At 46.9% G+C, this 19,558-nt stretch overlaps 1 protein-coding gene across 1 annotated transcript; it reads left to right on the forward strand.

The window, feature by feature from the left end:
• The first annotated feature begins 1,460 nt into the window (after positions 1 to 1,460).
• On the forward strand, positions 1,461 to 9,668 carry NRSN1 (neurensin 1). Its single transcript, XM_064443706.1, has 3 exons — positions 1,461 to 1,728; positions 6,898 to 7,095; positions 8,114 to 9,668. The coding sequence occupies exons 2-3, from the start codon at positions 6,907 to 6,909 to the stop codon at positions 8,510 to 8,512; spliced, it is 588 nt and encodes a 195-aa protein (XP_064299776.1). The 5' UTR covers positions 1,461 to 1,728; positions 6,898 to 6,906; the 3' UTR covers positions 8,513 to 9,668.
• Positions 9,669 to 19,558: the final 9,890 nt, after the last annotated feature.

Genomic DNA, 19,558 nt, shown 5'->3' on the forward strand with positions numbered 1-19,558 from the left:
CTTCCTCCAGATTAGTTCTGATAGAGCTAGAACTGTTATGACTAAAACTTGTTGCTTTGGGGGAGTCAGGAAGGCTTCTAGACAAGAAGCGCCTAAACAAATTTACAATGATGACATTTGACCTTAGAAGAAGCAGATGTATAGAACCATGAAGGTAAGGAACTGCAGAGCAAACACTAAACCAGAACAGACTGTCCCTCAAGGACAGTATATACGTGATCTCAGAACTGAGTTTACGCGAAAGCAAAAGTTAACGGCTGGACACAGTGAGGAAGAGTATATCCTTCATGCAGAGACCCCTGACGACCACCCAGAGCCACCAACAGGCATGCGCAAAGGACATTTGCGTATGATAATAAGTTCTTGGAAAATAATGAATATGCATATATTTTATTGGAAAACAAATGAATATGTATGTAAAGCTTGCATAAATTATGCAACTAAACCCGTCCAGGCATGTATATTAGGAAGACTGGTCCTCTGTGCGTCCAGTGCTGTAATAAAGAATACCTGCTTAATAGTCATTCAGAATATTGAGTCCTGATTTCGGCTTTTCACGGCATCAGTCCTTTACTTGCTCTTTTTTAATAGCTGTTTTTATGATTCTGAGTTTGCAATTGCCCAAACTTACTGTTGTCATCAAATGCAGGGTTTTTTCAAAGGAGCTTGGGCATTGCTGTTGAAGAAACAACCATCAATCTCACGTTCTTCTTCATGCACTACAGTGATTTATTCAAGCACTTTTAAAAAAACTTGGTTTTTGTTTGGCTACTACTACCCCATTGTGCTCTAACACACTTGGTTTTTCTGCATGCAACGATACTCTCCTTTTGTGTGCATTTCAGTACAGAGCATTGAAATGACTCTTCAGCATTCTTGCCCTTTGCGTTCTCATTACTTTTTCAGAGGAATTACGTATTGCCTCTTTGTGGGACACACTTGAGCATCTCCAGCTCTTAATGCCTCGCCATGCTCTCCAACTCTTCCCTCACTAGCTTCCCAAATTCCCCAAACTTGCTTACTTGAAATCTTGTCCCACTGAACAACCAACCTGTTGTTACCAGGCAGGCCCAAGGAACTATGTTTGGCCCTCAGCCTCGCTCAGTTTCCCTCAGGAGTCCAGCTGGGTCTCCTGCCGACCGACTGATTTCCCCAACCCCCAGATCTCAGCTGATCTTTGTAGCTCATATACCACTTTTCGTGATGTTTATCCGCTCGGCGGGACAAATTGCACTGGGACTCGGCATTTTTCGACGCTGGCTATGCGGGGGGAGGGCGGGGGCGGCTATAGGAGACCTGGCCCCAAGGGCCCTCCAGCCCGGAGGGGGGGGGGGGGGAGACGACGACGGGACACACCCCGCTGACCTTGGGGGGCACCTGGCCCGGGGAGGGCCCCGCCGGAGGGACCTTCCTCCCCGCAGCCGGCTGCGGGGGACACCCCGGCCCGGCGTGTTTGCGTGTGTGTGTGTCCCGTCCCCGCCACCGCCCCGGGGACCCGCGGTCCGGGCGGGCCCAGCGCGGCCCGGCGCCCCTCCGCGCCCGGCGGCGGCGGCGGCGGCGGCTCAGTGCGCAGGCACGGAGCGGGAGCGAGCGGCGCTCCGGGCCGTACATAATACGTGGTGCCTGGGGCCGGCGCGGCGCAGAGCGGAGATGGGACCGGGGCGGGAGGGCCGCAGCTAGCGCCGCCGCGCTCGCTCCGCCGGCCGAGGGGAGCGGCGGGAGGGACAGGTAACCCCGCGGCCGCCGCTCCCGGGGCCCCGGCAAACTTGGGCTCTGCAGTTTGGGGGGGTTCCTGTGGCCGTCGGTGCCCTCACGGCGGGGGGGGTGGGGTGGTGGTGCGGGGCTTTCCGCGGGGAGGCGGCGGTGGGCCACCAGCTGCCCGGGGCGGGGAGGGGGATACGGCGGGGCTTCGCCTCCCGGCCCGGGGAGAGGGCGGCCCTCCCGGGGGAGGCGGGGGTCGCGCTGCCCCGCCGCCGGCCGCCGCGCCCTGGGGGGGGAGGCGGGCCGGGCTGGGCTCCCCGCTCCCCTGGTGCCCCGGTACGCGGGGGCGACCGGGCCGGGAGGGGTGAGGGCCGCCAGTCGGTCGCAGGGGCCGAGGTCGCCGCCGGGGTGCGGGAGCTGCGGAGTTCTTCCGCTTCGCCTGGGAAACGGGCGATGGAGAGCGCGTCCTGCCCGGCCGGCGGGGCATCCCCTGCGGGGCCCTTGGTGGGGGGCAGCGACCCGGCGGCTGGGAAGCGGGGGGGGGTAACGGTCTGTGCACCACACACACCCCCCCCCCCCCCCCCCAGCACCGGAGACAGCCCTGCTCGGTCCCCCGTGCTCGGCGGGGGCGCGGGGGGCGCGGGGGTCGCCCCGGGAAGCAGCCCAGGGTACCCCAGGGTTTCCGGGGAGGGGGGGAGCAGCTGCCCGTCCCGCTCCCCAGGCCCCGCCGGGCGGAGCCGCGGCTCCGTGGGGGCTCCCCGAGGGCTCCCCTCGGCTGCGGCGGCCGGGGTCAGCCGAGCGCGGCTTGGTCCGGCCTCTGGCCCGGGAAGGCGCTGGGCACCGGCATGAGGAGGAGCCGAGGCGTCAGAAGGGCCGGCTCGGAGACTGCCGTCCAGGACGGGTTGTTTATTCCAGTGCTTGCTCTTCATAAGGCGTCTTGCTTTGCGTAGGTAAACACGGCCCTCTGAACAGAAGGGTCAAACTGTGTAAATCTGGGGAAGGAAGAGGGGACCTCACCCATGCGAGCCCATCAGCGTTTGTGGCTTATAGTTGGTGGCTGTGTGGTGTCACGGAGCCATGGTGCATCCTTTTTTGCTTTGTCCTGCCTTTCCAAAGCCAATTCCTTACATATTTTTTTTTTTTTTCAATGGGTCAAACCCTTCAATAAAAAAGCGAAGTAGTTGGAAATCTTGTTGGGTGATTTTTTCTTGGAGACTGCTCACCTTTTTCACCTGCCTTTTCACCAGTCCAGTCACATCTCCCCAGATCAGTGGAGAATAGTAAAGCTCAAAGTAAACAGGACCGCTTTTGCCATGGAAACAAAAGTTGCTAGGGGATGGATTACCACCACGCAGTGGTGTGCTCTGAAGCTGTGAGCATACATCCCGTGTGTTCCTAGGCACCTCGGGTTTAGGTGCTGAAAAACTTTTAATGATTAAACCATTTCTTGCGGCCTGGATGCATGTTCTAAGCTTGTGCATAACACAGATTTGGGTAACAGTGACTCTCTCCTTTTACGAAAAAGTTTCCCAACGCTTCAGCATTTTGTTTCTCAGCCATGAAGGTGAGACATGCAAATGAGACATGCAAATGCACATCAACGCTCCAGAGATTATAGCTACTGCGGTATTTATTAATCCAATGTAAATTGATGCTGTGACACGCGTTTCCTACTTATTTATGGAGAACTGTTTTCGCCCACCATACTCTGACTGTTTTAGTTCCTCTGCCCCATCTGTAAGTAGCAAGAACAACAACGATATGTTTACATTGCAGCTGAGAAAAGAGACCATCTTAGGACAAATTACCAGGCTGCTTCAATGAGTCATATAGGGCCAGGAAGCCTTCTTCTCTTCTTCTCTCTCTAAGAGACAAGATATTTTGCAAAAGATAGGAGATTACTTATAAGTGGAAGAGTCTGAGCATAAAGAAAATGTTCTGTAGGACTAATATTATGCAGTGCTTGGAAAGAATTAATGATGCTGGCAGTCTTTTTTTTGTTCCATTTTTAAAAGGTCATACTATTTGATGATATCACAACTCTTTCTAGCAGAAGATCATTCTTTTGTTTTCTATTCCACCTCCCAGCTTATTTATCATTTTGGTCATATGCCTGACCAAACCCACCTATTGGCATTTTAGATTGCCAAAGAAAAAGAATCTATGTGTAATATAAGTGATACCAGGCTGTGTGGTTCTTGTAGGTAATTCTTCATCAAGCTGTTAGAAACGCTACACCTTCCTTGCTCTCTCTTGACTAAACCTACAGACAGTGCAGCAAGCGCAAGACAGTGTTCATACAGCTTTCTGTCACATTGCATTGAGGTTTTTTTTATTTTAATTAATTGTAGTAACTACAGCTGCTGGTTCAGACTCAGCAATGTACTTCACCTGCTTTCTGAATTCCAGAGAAACCAACAATGCTCTAGAATTGTCTCCTGGTGGCAGCCAGAGTAATACAAGTGAGCTTTGGCAGGCTACATTTTCTGCTCCTGTTAGGTCTGGTCCTTCCCTGTGTTGCCCTTACGGAGTCACTTACACCTGGGGGGGGAAATACCTCCCTTTCTGCTCATTACCTAATGCTCAGTATGCTTACCTGAATGACTTAAGTTGAAAAGGAGTTAAGCATGATGGATTTAAGGAGGTAGGGTTGATGTGAGAATAAAGATCTAAGTAAGGACCCAAGAGAATGAGTCTGCAGAGCTTTGGTCGGCCTCTTTATTTTCTTCTCTTCCTGACATGGGAGATGGAGTGCTTGCTTACTCGTAACCAAAAGACATGTTGATGGATATGGACATAAACAGTTCTTATCTTTGAGGTATAGGCTGTGTGACCCTGTGTGTGAGAGCTGGGGCAGCTGTGGTAAACTACACCATTGCTTCACCCTCTGCTTTCACCCTAAGGTATTTTTGAGGTGAGCAGAACTCTGGTTTTATGAGAAATCTTCAGTGTTTGCCCTCTGGAAGATGGCAGGTAACTGTTGAAGAAACGGTGGCAGTGAGAAAGAGGACTTCTTTTCCTCTCTCTTCGGGTAGGGAATAAACAACAGAAGGAGGGATTCCCAAGGGAAACAAAAAGAGCTCTTCTGCAAAAGAACAAACAGGCTCCAAAAGTAGAATAACTTTCGGCATTTCCCCACAAGAGTTCAGATTATATACTTATATCCATGCCACTATTTTTATTTCTGTACCTCAAAAAGTAATAAGGCTGAAAAGCTCATAGCATTGTAAAAGAGCACCACAGACTAATTTTTTTTTCAACATATTAACTGCAGTGGGAAACATCAGTATTGGTGACATACAACTTGGCACGGGTTGGCTGAGGTGCCAGGCTCTCCCTGCTCACGTGGTGAGCAGCTGTTTCTGCCCAGGAGTTTCCTGCTGTCTCAAGGTCTCTGTCCACCCTGCCTCTTTCTCTACCTTGCCTGGGAAGGCCAAGGCCTCAAGCACCTTGAGAACACTCTGGAGGGCACTGCTTGTACCACCAGCAGAGAGCAAGAGTCAGAGAGCACTTCTTTGATTTCCTAACACTGTATGGTGGCTGAAGTGGAAAAGGGAAACCTGCAGGAGATGCAAAGGTAGCTCTGGGTTCAGAGAAGGTACTCCTGCCAGAAGCTGTGCCTGGCGCTACCCCTGCTGCTCTGCAAAGCTCAGCCACCACCACTATCCCCCCCTCTCCTGGAGGGAGCTCTGGCCCTTGCTAGGGCCCCCAGCAGCCTCCTCCACTCAGTCATGACTTCTGTGAGAGCCTTGAAACCTCATCATGAGTTGCAAGAGAGATATTTGCAATTATAAGGTGTTGAACTAATAAAATCCCAAACTAAATACGTATTAGATATACAAAATAAGTAAAAAACCCCAAGATTACTGTTTTTACAAAGAGGAAAAAGTAAACCCCTCTTTATCCATGAGCCAAGAACACAACCAGATTCCAAAAGGCTGGAAGATCAGCAGTGATTTCAGAGCCAGCCAAGAGCTTCATTCAGGCTGTTGCCATTCCCCATCGATACTTTCTGGCTTCTACTTAATTAAATGCAGCAGCGTTTGTTTTTCTTGCACGCTAGGGTTTTTCATACCCAGCAAGATCTCCCATTCCTGAGGGGCAATGGGTTGTAGGGCTGCAAAATTGGAGGTCCGAGCTGCTATGAGCATGTCAAACCTTCCTTCCTTACCTCTAAGTAAAATTGCTATGGCAATCGGGTAAACTGCTTGAAGCTGATATAAATTCAGCTGTGACATGCAGATGCAAGTACTGATTAACAGTTCCCTTTGGACTAAGACTTTCTGAATTTTTTAAAAAAGAAATCAGTCAGCTTAAGTAACATCGACCTGTTGTTCAAGTTTTTTAGGGGCTATTATTACTTCAATGAATTCACTAGTGTTGCCCCTATGCAAGAAAGTTCAGGCCTGGGACCTGCATAGTTAAGTACAAATTTTGTGTGTAGGAGAACTTCCATGAAGTGGAAAGAGTAGGGAACATTGTTGGTAGTTTTCATAGCAGGCAAAATTCTGATTTTTACTGAAGTCAGCAGGAGTGGTTTGCCACAAGTTTAGTATTTTTATTTCACTCTCTTAAGTGACCAGATTGGTGCTGTTATGGCATTCTGTCTTTTTCATTTTTAGTTATCCATATTTAAGGGCAGGATAAATACAGTTTCAATCTGTCTAGGACTTATTTTACCTCTGTTTCTCATGGTTATGAATGTTATATCAATGCGTAGTCCTGTACTTCCAAAGCCCAGGCAAAAGCATTTAAAAAAAGCTTAACCAGCAGTTTGGAAAGTTCCTAAGGTTGCAAACTCTAGCTAATGTATAGAAGCAGTCTGGATGAGAGGGAACATGAGTCCTTGAGGGATGCTAGCTTTTGTTACCTGACATATTCTGCTTTTTTTCAATCTCCACAGAAATGCAGTAGCATGCTAGCGCGAAAGATAGGGAGCGGGCACCCTGCATATCGCAGGGAATGTTTCCTGCAGAGCCTTTAGGCTGTGCTGCGCCAAGACGCTGAGTGCCTTGGGTTTGCTTGAGCTGAGTCACTGCATGCAGCTCTACCAGGCTCATTTTTTGGTCTGGAAAAAAGTGAAGGAAAGGTCTCTCCTGGGCTGCTTTTGTTCATGTCATCTGGAGAGTTTGTAGCCAACTTTCCTCTCCTGCCACATTGATAACGATCTGCTTTGCATGAAACCTCTCATTGCAGGTAGGAAGGATGAGCTCCTATGCTGACATCTGCGGGTCCAAGCATGCGCAGGGCAGCACTGAGGGAGGGTACCAACGGTACGGAGTTCGGTCCTACCTGCATCAGTTTTATGAGGACTGCACAGCATCAATTTGGGAGTATGATGATGATTTTCAGATCCAGAGATCGCCTAGCAGGTGGAGCTCTACGTTCTGGAAGGTACTGCCCGTTGGTGTTTACTGGAGAGAGAAACTCCCATTTCAGGACTTTCCCATGTAACTAGTGGTTTTAGGTATTCATCCAGAAAGGTCTTCTGTTGCTCAGTTTTCCCTGACAAGGCTGAATAACCATCTGTCTGAAAGCAGGGTGCTCTTACCAAGATACGTCAGCTTCCAAGGGAATTCTAGGGTCTTTGGATCCTCTAGTTTCTCTGTCACAAGGAGCCATGTCACTGAAACATCAGTCTAGCTTGGGAAACCCCACCTGTAGCTTGAAAGCATAGTTTACTTCTGCTCTGCACCCACAGTAGCCCTGCCAGATTGTTGGGAAAAGGACTGGTAGGTTAAAAGCAGTAACTCTGGGACCGTGTGACCTTGGGATCAAGAAAACTGCAAGATCTCCTCCATTAAGGTCAGGGAACTTGACAGAAATGGAGAATGCCAGGGGTTGAAGGGGCCTGTGAGGCCATCGAATCCAACCCCTCTGCTTTGGTGGTAGGGCCATTCTGTGTGAACCAAATTTTGCATTTACACTTGAAATGTGCTAGAAACATTCTGTGATCTGTTCATGGCAATAGCAACTTCCTTCTAATCCCTGCAAAGGAATGACATTTCATAGAGTAAAAGCAGACTATCAACAGGGACTGAACTGTTGGTGCTAACCACCACCTAAAGCTAATGAAATAATCAGTCACACAGCACTGGGGTTAAATCATGATCCTCTCTGTGATGGGGCCTTTGGACGTGAAATGCCATTTAGATGTATAGGTGCATATTCCATTGTTCCCAGAAATAATACTCAATTATATAAATAGGAGTTGTAAAAAGACAGTTTCTCCATATATTCTAGTTCTAGTAGGGCCACATATGACCTAAAAGAAAAATATCAGCCATCTCCTAGAAGAGACAACTGTATTTGCAGGACACCATGAAAGCTAAATGCCTCCTAGGACCACTTACCAAGTGAAAACTGGAAAGGTATATTAATTGAGTTTCTTGTTTCTTTGTTTGTTTTCCAGGTCGGACTCATCTCTGGGACGGCTTTTATGCTGATAGGTTTAACGGTTCTTGTAGTAGGTTTTCTTGTACCACCAAAAATCGAAGCTCTTGGGAAGGATGATTTTGTTGTGGTGGATACTCGTGCCATTCAGTTTAATGGGTCCCTTGATATATGCAAGCTGGCAGGAGCAATCTTGTTTTGCGTTGGAGGGTCTGCTGTGGCAGCATGTCTGCTGATGTCTGCTTTTGCTAAAAGTTACTCCAAAGAAGAGAAGTACCTCCAGCAAAGATTTAAAGAGAGAATAGCTGATACAAAAGCCCATGCAAACCCAGTCACAAAAGCGCCAGCACCAGGAGAATCAAAGATACCTGTCACTTTGTCCAAAGTTCAAAATGTCCAACCTTTATCTGAAACCTGACCCTTTCCTTAGGTTTTTGTTTCTCACTTGTAGATCACTTTAACTGGAAAATATCAGCTGTTGTTGGCATATGTGCTAGTCAATTACATCGAGTGCTCTGCTATACAAACACACAGCTGATGGGGAAGCTGCTCCAATACAAATTTAGGATCGGGAAAAGGGAAATTATGTGATTAGACCTGTGACCAATATATTCAGTGTATTTGAACATTTTGATCTGTGTTGAACCAGTAAGTCCTTGCAACAACGATTAGGTGTTTAGCTTACCAGATTGCATCCCTGGAAAACGAAGGGTGCGTTTATGACAGCTGTACCAGGAACACCCTACATCCCACTGTTCAGATGAGTTGGCTTTTTGTTCCATTTTCTTCTTGCCTTTGAAATATTGTTTAGTCTTAACACCTGGTTCTACTGTCTGGGAAGCCAAGATTCTGCCCTTGTAATTTGCACTTGTCCTCCTGTCCCATGCTACAGTCTGCGTCAAAGTAATACTGCACAGGTAAAATGTACAGGACAGTGAGTGCCTTTAATTTCATCCTGGCACACACTGCTTCCCAGCAATGTTAACTTCCTGGGAAAGGCAAGTTATTCTTGACCCCAAGTTACAACTAACCTGTGCAAAACTGCCACTTTTGTCTTAGCTGTTGCCATGTTAACAAAAAATACAAAATAAAGAATTCATATGGGAGGAGGAACATCATACTTGTGATTTTTGGTTTGATATGGTTTTTCATTATATTGTATTACGTTTGAAACTTATACAAAATGTTTTGGTTTGGCTGGGTATGGATTACTAAAGGTGGTTTGATGTGCCCGGGCCCCATATTCTGTCAGTACATTAACGCCATGTTAGATGACCTTGATCTATTTAAAGACATTTTGAAATGCTGTTTATATTTTTATAGAGGATAGAAAAAGTTATGCTTAACCAGATACATTTGTGTAAATGCTTACCTGAAGACTTGTCCTTTCATGGAAGACCCCTAATTATTTTCCCACCCAGGGCAATTATTTCACTGTCTTAATCTATGGATTTAAATTAAACGGTATAAAGAAAGATGTGACATTTGTACTCTCTGACAATATGTGCCACCTTATAGTTCTGTCTATTTTTTGAATGGTTTGAATAAAATTCTAGGCGTGAGCCAACCATGGATTTAATGAAAAGTCTCTTTCTAGTCCAGCATGTTTCTCTATAGATCTAGTATTTCATTTTGAAAGGAGAAATCAGCAGTTGAAATTCACCAGGCTCTTAATGCAGTCTGGGTTTTCAGCTTTCACAGGTGAGGAAGTCACTTTGGTGCTGAATAAAAAAAGATTCCAGCACACTAACAGGTACGTGGTGACAGCTGTGCTCTTGTCCTTGCTGATAAAACATTTTGTGGTCTGTGACCATTTGTACTTCCACAGCTTAAATAACCAGAACATACGTGTTCAGAAGTTTCAGCTGAATCTGCAATAATTATCGTGGCTGACAACAGCGCTGGAAGGAAACCTTTTTTTTCTGAAAAGAAAGTGCTTGTTTTAGCAATGCAATTGCAGTGTCCAAACACTAGCCCTGGAAAGATGGACGATCAAGAGCTCATCACATGCAGTTACAGAGAATGTAACAAAGTCGGTTTTGGTGCACGTGACAACTCACTGGCAGCCATATGTGCAAAAGCACATTGCACCCAATGCTTAAAAATAAGATTGTAATCTTGGGGGAGAAGCAGATGAAGCAGTGCTAAAGAGGAAAAGATGGGAAGACTGGTGAGGTGAGGAGCTGTGTATTATTTATAAAGAAAGCCAGCAAGAAGAGGGGCGATGGCTAGCAATTCCTCACAAGGCATGTGGTAGGACTGGGACATGGGGACAGGCCGTCACTGCTGCCGTTCGTTAGTTATTCCAGGTGGAGGGGGTCCTCAGCATTTTCTTCGCAGGTTGGAAGGAATTTTGTTTACTGCTATTAGCTTTCACTGCTGTCAGGCTGTTGGTGCATGGACAGCAGAGAGTCAAGCTGTCCTGACCTTTTCAGTGGACAGTTTTTAATTAAAAATTGTGCACAGAGGAAATGTGACATTTTCAGTTTTACAGTGAAGTTCACTGAAGGAGATGAAAGTGAGGGCTCCTGTAGCTATTACTGAGTCTCTTCTCCTGACCTACCTTTTCTTAATATTATACTGCAAGTTTGGCTGAAAATCCAGCTGGAAATGAAAGCACAGGTTAGGCTTGTTTACCCAAAGTGTCTATATGGGCATACAGTTCTCTTTAACACAGCCCACGTGTGCAAGGGTTGCTAAATTTTTGTCCAGAGGACAGCTGACCTGCCAGGTAATGAACAGAGCCGATACAAGCACCAGGCGTTCGGTCACATTGTGCGTCGCTGCTGCAAAACTGAACATGCTTTGACAGTATGAGAGGATGAGTCATGCATGGCGTTACCCAGGTGTTAGGGGAAAAAAAAAAAAAAACTCCTGAGGATCTTCCTGAAGCTTGCTGGGGTAGGAAATGCGTTTGGGATTTATCAGCAGCAGTAACGCTGTCATGGCTAATGTTGCCACACACATTTCACCTCATTAAACCCTTAATTCAGCTGCTTAGAGCTTTTCCAGAATTGAGACGCCTGGAAGCTGCAATCCTTCACAGCAGAGATTCAGTGCCACGTAGGGCTTTTGTAGAAATACTGAGCAGAAAATTACTCTGCTACTATTAAGAAGCTACATACTGGAAAGTTTAAGACATGTGAGAAACATTTTCAAGATCCATTTCCTTGTAGTGTTTTAACACCTTCATCCTTTGGTGCAGGAACTGAAGCATCAGCAAAGGAACAGTGGAGATGTGATTTTTGCTGTTCTCATAGAAAATGCCTACAATACGGCCTCCAGCTGGGGAGCAGTGAGGGGCAGCCCAGCCCTCTGGGAACTTGCCAGTGAGGCTGAGGGCAATCTGTCCCTGCACCTATCATTTCCCTACCATACAGCTTTTTCCCTTTTCTCACCCCCACCAAATTGCAGCACATGCTCTGCTCCAGGACTGCCAGGGGCTTCCCCTCCCAGCACTGGCTGCCATCACCTTTCCAAAGAGCACATTAATGGACTCTCTGGTGCAAATAAAATATGGCTTGAGCGGCTAAGCTCTTTTTTCCAACCCTCTGACCTCCCCACTCAAGTGGTTTCTTTCAGTTTCTCCATGCTCACCTGATTTCTTGCCTTTCTCCTAGCCTCATTTGGCTTAAAAATTACAATGCAACCATAGCCCGATGCCATTTTCTCTGCAATTGTGGTGAAAGAAATAAGATTTTTTTTTCAGTTTGTGCAGTAATCACTGACTTCCTTTTTGTTAATACATGCTTTCCTGAAGGTTAGGTCTGCTTCCCCTACCACGTTGTGCAGGAAAGGCTTCTCTTTAGCATCTGTTTTATCCTCCCCCCTCCAGGCTGTCTTGACATCTTCCATTTGTTCAGAGTGCACAGTGAATCACAGGCAAAGGCAGACACACAGAAACGTCCCCTCCTCCCAAGCTGACTGTAAGCAAATTTAATTCCCGGTTTCTGCTACAGCTTCAGCCTGCCATGTCCAAGTATGCGATTTTTAATCACATGGAAATGCAAGCAAACAGCTCTTCACGGAAGCAGCAGCAGCAGAGCTGGGAGGCTGCAGCATCCTGACCAGCGGCCAGTAGAGCGGTTTGGCAGGGGGAGGGCAGCAGCAGAACCTGCACAACAGGGAAGCTGTTCAGCCCCCAAGAATGTGAAATCCAAGTGCGACAGCAAAAGACTGCAAGTTGGATGCACTTTGCCAGCAGCTTTCTATCAAAGGGCTAATGGCAGAGCAACAATTTGATAAAATAAAGGAATTAGCACTTGAGCTCCTTCAGCACTGACTGGTCATCCTGCCATTACACAGCAGGCTGCCCTGTCAGCTCACTGCACATCGGGTAGTGAGACAGTATGATGCCCCCTGAGCAGGCTCTGGAGGCACAGCCTCACCCCCTCCTCATCCCACCACTTACGCTGCCGAGAGAAGCATCATCTCTACGGAGCATTACCTTGTGCTGGCTGTTTGGGGTTAATGCCCACGCACCACTTACAGAGGCAATGTTTGGTTTTTGCCAGGTATTCCCCATGGCACAGTTTGTCCCCAAGGAATATAATTGTAAATGGGGAGACCCACATAGCCTCCTCCTATTTCTGGTATTTAGAGACCGCACATGCTCCTTCTGGAGCCTTCTGATCTCTGGGCAAAAAATCCACCCACACCCTGATTTTCTTCACCTCTTATCTGGATGCATGACAGACCACACAGTGCGTTTCCTGCATTAGTTCACTGGATATACATTAAAGAGGGCAAAGCTCAGTTTTGCTATCAGACAATTTATAGAGGGGCTGTTACGAAAATAACCTCTGCGTATTAACAGTAAGTCAGGCCAGTACTTCTAACAGCCCCACAAACAGAAGAGACAGCATGCAAGTAACTGGTTTCACTGTTTTGATTAATCATTTGCAGCTGTTTTTTTACAGGCTCACTTTTTCCATAATTTACCATTCATGGGTTTTTGTGAGTAAAGATGGTAGATCGTTTTTAAACACTGCTAATAAGCTAGTCAATTTGAACAACATACAAGATATGCTGCTCCAGCAATTTCAGTCTCAAGCTCACAGCTTCAAGCCGTTGCCTAGCTAAAGGCACCCCCCAGTCTGAGGCTGGGAGGATGCTTGTGTGGCTCACAAGAGGCCTTTCTGGAATGTCATTATTTCCCTGCATCTACTCACCTGATGACTTCAGCATCTGCTGCCCTTTCTCTCCCTGCCGCCTTCACGAGCCTCACGCCCTGATATTTCCTTCCTCAGCCTCCGCATCTATTTTCAACACAGCAGCAGGGGTGAGGCAAGAGGGACCCCTTGCCCCACGCATGTCTTGTAGGGGCTGCAAAACAAGCCTGCCTGAAACAGCGGCATGGGGGAGGCAGGTCTGCAGCACAGGCAGGAGGGAGATAAGGGGGAGAGAGGTGAGCGGGAAGGAGTCCCTGGGGGAGATCTGGCAAAATGCAGTATTTCAAGCATCAGTATTGGTCATCTGTCATTGAAGATCAGAGAAAATAATCAGTGATTACTGAAAGCACAGAAAAACTTGCTGCAGGTCTAAAACCTGTGACCAGAACAACATAAATATAGTGACTAAAATCTTCATGCAAGTAGACATTTAATAAAAACTTCAAACATCAATATTCTGTTCACCACAGATGGCTAGATGAGCAATAGGGCCTTATTCTTGGACAAGTGTGAGAACACATTTTTCCCTTTAATATACTACAATAAAGAAATCTCTTCTGATAGATCTTTCTCAGACTGGGTTCAGCTCTCACCTGACCCCTTGCAAAGGGATTTCTCTTGAAACTGGAGCAAGTTTGTGCTAAGAAATAAACACTTAATTCAAAGACTGCTGAACACTTTGTCACTACATCTGAGAAACACAGGTTGTCAGAGTTCCCCAGTATCCATCACACAGACACTCGTTGGCTCCCTGGCTCACTGCTTCGTAAGGCCACAACCAAGTGTGCTCATCTGCATCTCCACCTGCACCTCTCCTTGCAAAGCAGAGGTGACTGAGCTGGCCCAGAGCAAGGCGCTCCATCAATGCAAAGCAGAGCAGAGGCAGTTGCTGAGACCCTGTACAGTCACACAGGCCAGTGCCAGCTCCTTGCAGCTCTGGGGGTAGGTGCAGCTCCAGCATTTTTCCAAAACCACCACAGGAGCCACATGAACTTCCATATGCCATGAGAGCCAAGGTCTCAGATTTCCCCAGGCTAAGACATCACCATGTTTTGGCATCCTTATGACATGGGCTGTGGTAGGAGCTGGTGGAGGGAACAGCCATTAAACTGAGATGATAGCAGTACATGCAACCAGCCCTGTGTAGCTCAAAATCACAAAAGAATGGACTGCAAGTAGCTTGCGCTGACCTTCAGGTGATCATGTAACTTTGGAAAGCGGTAAGTTAATTGATTTAAATGTGTCTTGTGTTTAACCATACAGCTACATTAGCTGCCATCAAATCTCTGCCCTGACATGGAGCATTCTCTGGGTCCTCTGCCCTACCACTGTCCATCCAGCAGTGGGGAATTCCCTCTGAGGAATGCCCCAGCATTGCCCTCTGAACCAAACTACTCTTTCTTCAGACACCACATATGCTCAGCCTAAGGTGTGACAGGAAAGCATCCTCCAGATCACACAGAAGTTCACCTGCCTGAACCAATGGCATAAACCTCAGCTCAAAAGTAGCTCCAGATCCGATAGCCAAATCATTTTCTCTCTGCAGGTGCACACGTGCATCCATGTTGAGAGAGCTCTGGTCCCTGTCTGGTATGCTGCCAAGTCTATTCATACAGGCTGTCTGCAGGCAACCCAGCAGGCAGGCACACAGAAGGCAGTTCCTAAACCACTCTCCAAGAGCAGTGTAGACCAGGCCGCTGAGCCTTCACCTTCAAAACACTCAGCTGTGGATCACACAGATGTTGGTTTAGAAAAGCCCCAAAGCATTTCCTTATGGAAGCAAGAGAATTCCAGAGAAGTAGGCATTTGCCTGAAAGCAGTGGCAAATGTTACTAGGTCAGTCAGCTCGCCACAATCTTCTTCCCTTGCCCACCAGCTGGGCGCCTGCCTACCCACCCCCGCCGCAGGCAAGGTCAGGGGCCCTTCGCAGCACGGTGGCTCTCCCTGCTGCGCAGCTGCAGCACTGTGTCTGAGTGTCGATAGGTGTTAGTGAGTAAAAAAAGCCTAACACTGTAAGAGAACAACCCCACCACCGCCTCCAACATGGAAAGAAGTTTAGTTAGCGTGAATCTAGACTCCTTTCTTTTTGATCAAGCATTGTTTCATGTTTTAATATTTAACCTAAGCTTAGGGGCAGGACGGCTTGTCCATCAGCTTGCTCATTTAATCAAGTACAAACATTCCTTTTAGAAGAAAAATTAAGGGGAGCTGGCAAGAGAAAATAGCTTTAAGTTGTCCCTGCTTAACATGTAACCATATATGGTTAACAAGGATTAGGGTTGTTCATCTGTAAAGAGCACCAAAGACCCCCGAAGAGAGGAAGGCACGCGTGGAAGAATCTGAAGCGGAGCCAAGAAGAATGACTTAATGCCATTATGTATTAGATAGGCAGAATATAGGCTTATTGTATAAATATAATGAGGTAGCTGGCTTCGCTGTGCTTGATTTGTGGAAAACCACAGAGCACCCAGGCTTGTGCAACCCTGAAATAAATTAGCACGTCTCTCCTGAGTGTGTGATTATTGGCTCATTGCACACCAGGCGAGGAATCTGCTTTTTGGACAAAAGCACTAAGCTTCAGACCTTTGAGATTATCCACCCCTCCCCCCAAAAAACCCGCCCTTTTTATGCAAAAGCCCCTCTGCTTCAGTTTGCCCACAAAAACTCTCAGCTGAGAAGGCTCTGCCAGGGAAAGGCTCTAATCCCCATGAGTGGGCGTGATGCTACCACAGCAGACAGCTGTCTCTCTTTGCAAGCATCAGATGTGCTTGAGGGCACGGTCCCCACTTGGAAGCACCCAAGAGGTTTAGCTACCCTACTTTCCTTGTCCTGGGATAAGCCACCTACAACGACATGGTCAGGATGTTTTGAATGACCTCTTTGGTCATCTTGAGCTAGGCCTTGTGTTGCCCAAAAAAAGAGAAATAGCCTTTATCCACTTATCTTTCTCTGCAGCAAGAGACTACTTTTGACTAGTTTTGACAGTGGATGCAAATTCTAGCTCTTGGCTTACCAAGTTAATTCCTGTTTGGCTCCTAACCATGGAGCAGTGACAGCATTAAAAGAATGGCAGGGGAAGGTGTAAAGCTGAGGCTTCTCTGAGGACGCCAGCTTTGCACCAACAAACTTTGACCAAGAAATAACATGGAGCACAGGCGTTATTTTTAGAAACATAATTTCTCACAACCAAGCTGGGAGAAGCAAATTGCAGCAAAGAAACAGAAGGATGCAGAGACAGTGTGCAGTAATGAAACCACGGCCTGTGGCAGTAGAGGAAACAAGGGCAACTTCTACATGAGGATACCGAGCTGGGTATCCAAAGTGCAGCAGCAGCATGACGCTGATCTCTGTATGATATGATCTCTGACACCACCACTTCATCACTGAAGCAGAGGAGTTTAAATCAGTCAAATCTCTAGTCAAATCAAAATTACTTCCCAACTAAAACAAGCAGATCACTGAGATCTGAAGATATTGTCTTCCCTCAAGAGCAAGAAAAATCCACTCACCTATGTGAGCACAAAGACAAAGGGGTGGTACCCATTCCCTAAGTACTCACAAATAAAGCTGCTATTCCATCCTACCTCAAGCATTGACTTTGTGGTCTAATTCCCAGCTCCCTGATTCTGCAACGCTCAACTGGTTCTTCCACAAAACTGCTTCAGCTGAAGGCTGGGGTACTTATCCCTCCCCTGGCAGGGCTGACTGTTCCCAGCCTCTCAAGCAGGAGTCCCAGAGACTCCCAACCAGCTTATCTCCTCCCAGGCAGCCGTGGTTCGCAGGCTGCAGCTGTGAGAAACAGGGTGTCTGAGCCTTGCTCACACAATTCACCTGTGCTGGGAAAGCGAGCCAAGGCCAGGAGAAAGGGACACAGCCAGCCAGCACAGCTCCCCAAGAGGTACACCCAAGGCTATGGCTATGTTGAATCCTGCAGGGTGGAGGCCGCTTCTTCCCAGGAGGGGAGAGGGGACAAGCAGGGCAGACAATAGCCAGCGGTACTGGCCACGCTGCCAGAGCCAATCCTGACCACGAGAGCCAGAGTCGCCATGTCGCAAGTTTCACCTGGGAAGCAGCTGGATCAGCCACTGGCATGCAACAAGCACACGCACAGTGTTGGCAAGTCTTGTTCAGCTACAGGAGAAAAGGGGGGGCTGGGAGCAGTTTTCTTAATGACTAATTTCAGTAAGGTTACCTTTTTTTAAAAAGTCTTGCTTAAAAATAAATGAGGTAATCTTAATGTTTTTCAGCATCTTCACAGGATCTATCCTACCAGATAACGCATTGGATTTGGAGTATGAGCTTCTAGCAGTGCTGTTTCATTCTGTGGAAGAAACTCAAATGTTTTCATATTTGAAAGCTGACAAATATTTTTTTTGTTGTCGTTGTTTCTGATATAGATAGTATGAGAAAGAAGAAAGAATGAAAGGCCCTAAAAAGACTTGAAAGCAATGCAGTGAGTCTCAAGAAATGTAGTTTCCCTTTGACTCCTCTTATAAAACCTTCTGTTCAATGTCTCAACACAGTCTCCCACTATGGGGAAAATGTGATTTTGCTCCAAATGGTTTAGACTTGGGCAAAAGCCACTCTCATTGTCAGTTTACAGCGATTTGATCTGTAACACCCACGTTGACTCTGCCTCCCTTCCTGCATGCAGCCTGCCAGAGGGTGCTCCTCGCACCTCTGCAGCCCTGACACCCAAAGGCCAATCCACTGAATGTAGAAAAGTTTGGGTTGGTGGTGCTAGGGCTCTCCTCTGTGTTTTGGCTCCTTCCCCTTTATTTGAGCTGACCCAATCCAATTACCTCCCAGTCCCTTTCTAACTTCTCCCCACACCCCTCAGGGGGCCTCACAAGTCCAATGTTCCTCAGGAAACAGGCTGAAGGAGAAGAAAACCCTAAAGCACAAGTAGCACAGTAAAAAGACCACACAACTCTCTCTATAGATATGTGCTTTTTGTTAACAAAGCCATCCTGCCACTTCACAGTAAAGGTTTTGATATATGTACCACCTCTGCAGCTATACTTTTTTTCACGTTTGTTTAAAAAAAAAATGCCTAATTTTGTAGCAAGGGCAGCTACAGAGTAGCTCTCCGTGTTCCTTTTCTTCCTCTCTGAACAGACAGGAGGAAACCAGACCGTGCTGAAGAGGGAAGGAGAGAAGGACATTTTGGACACAGCCCACCGTTCATCCAACACCACTGGAAGGTGTTACAGGGTCAACAGTGCTTTGGTATTACATTATTTATGCTTTATTGCATGCCATTATTGCCTTTTGCAAGTGCCAGCCAAAGTTTCTCCTTCCTGTGAAGGTCAGCTTCTTCAAAGTAGGTGAGGAAGGGGAAGGATTTTGAAGTGGATCCCAAGTGGACATTATCCTTCCACATACCCAATTTTAGGCTCCTTCTTAAACTGCCTCTTTCATTAAGGGTGACTGAGTCCAGAACTCAGATATTTTATATTGTCCTCTGGAGGGCAATTTTCCTCCGGTCACAAACTGGAGAGCCTAGAGGACTGAAGCCAGTATAACCACCGAGGCCAAATGTGCTAAGTGCGGTGTTTGAAGACCTGGCTGGTGCTTTTTTGCATACCTGGAAGCCTGGAACAGGCCAGGACCTGACATTGGTTTTTACACTGAAATGCATGGACGCTAATCAGACTGTTCACAGTATAAATAGTATGCATAAATCCTCTGCCTTTGAAAGTCTGTTAATTACAATCACGGATCTACATGTTCTCAATATACAGAACTGTGAATCATTTTATAGAGAATTAGATTCCTTCTAGTTTATATCAAATGAGATTTTCGAAACCTTTTAGGATCAGAGAGTAGAAGCTCTCAACTAATAAAACCTGTATTTTGCATTAAATTTCCGTCCCACTGAGGACAAGGGAAAAGTATAACTGAAATAGGGACTCATTTATAAAATTGCAAATATTAGAGCCAAGTATCATCACAGCTGTAGGTGACTGCAAGAAAAATATGAACATTTAAAGGCATTCCTAGTAACCGCATAGGTTGTTGGAAGTCTGCCTACTGTTTCAAAATACCGTTTTGCTTAAATCAGATGTTTCCTGCACTGTAGCTAGTACTAAAGACCTTTGAAAGTTCAGGTATCACATGTTGTAGTCAAGACTTGTACTTAACTTTCTTGAATTTTCCAAATCCTGTCCACTTCCATATGACCCACGTAGCCCTCAGTCTGTTTTAGGCTGCTATTTCCGTTTTACTTCAGGGCTTCAAGCATTCTGAGCTTGGCTCAGCAAAGCACAAAAGTACACACATAACTTAAAAAG

Source organism: Phalacrocorax carbo, chromosome 2 (assembly GCF_963921805.1).
Source record: "Phalacrocorax carbo chromosome 2, bPhaCar2.1, whole genome shotgun sequence".
NCBI classification, from domain to species: domain Eukaryota; kingdom Metazoa; phylum Chordata; class Aves; order Suliformes; family Phalacrocoracidae; genus Phalacrocorax; species Phalacrocorax carbo.

Excerpts from the sequence above, each read along its gene's own strand:
- NRSN1 (XM_064443706.1), top strand. The coding sequence starts at position 6,907 with ATGAGCTCCTATGCTGACATCTGCGGGTCCAAGCATGCGCAGGGCAGC. Across the intron at positions 7,096-8,113 it reads GGAGCTCTACGTTCTGGAAG|GTCGGACTCATCTCTGGGAC; the intron begins GTACTGCCCGTT and ends TTTGTTTTCCAG.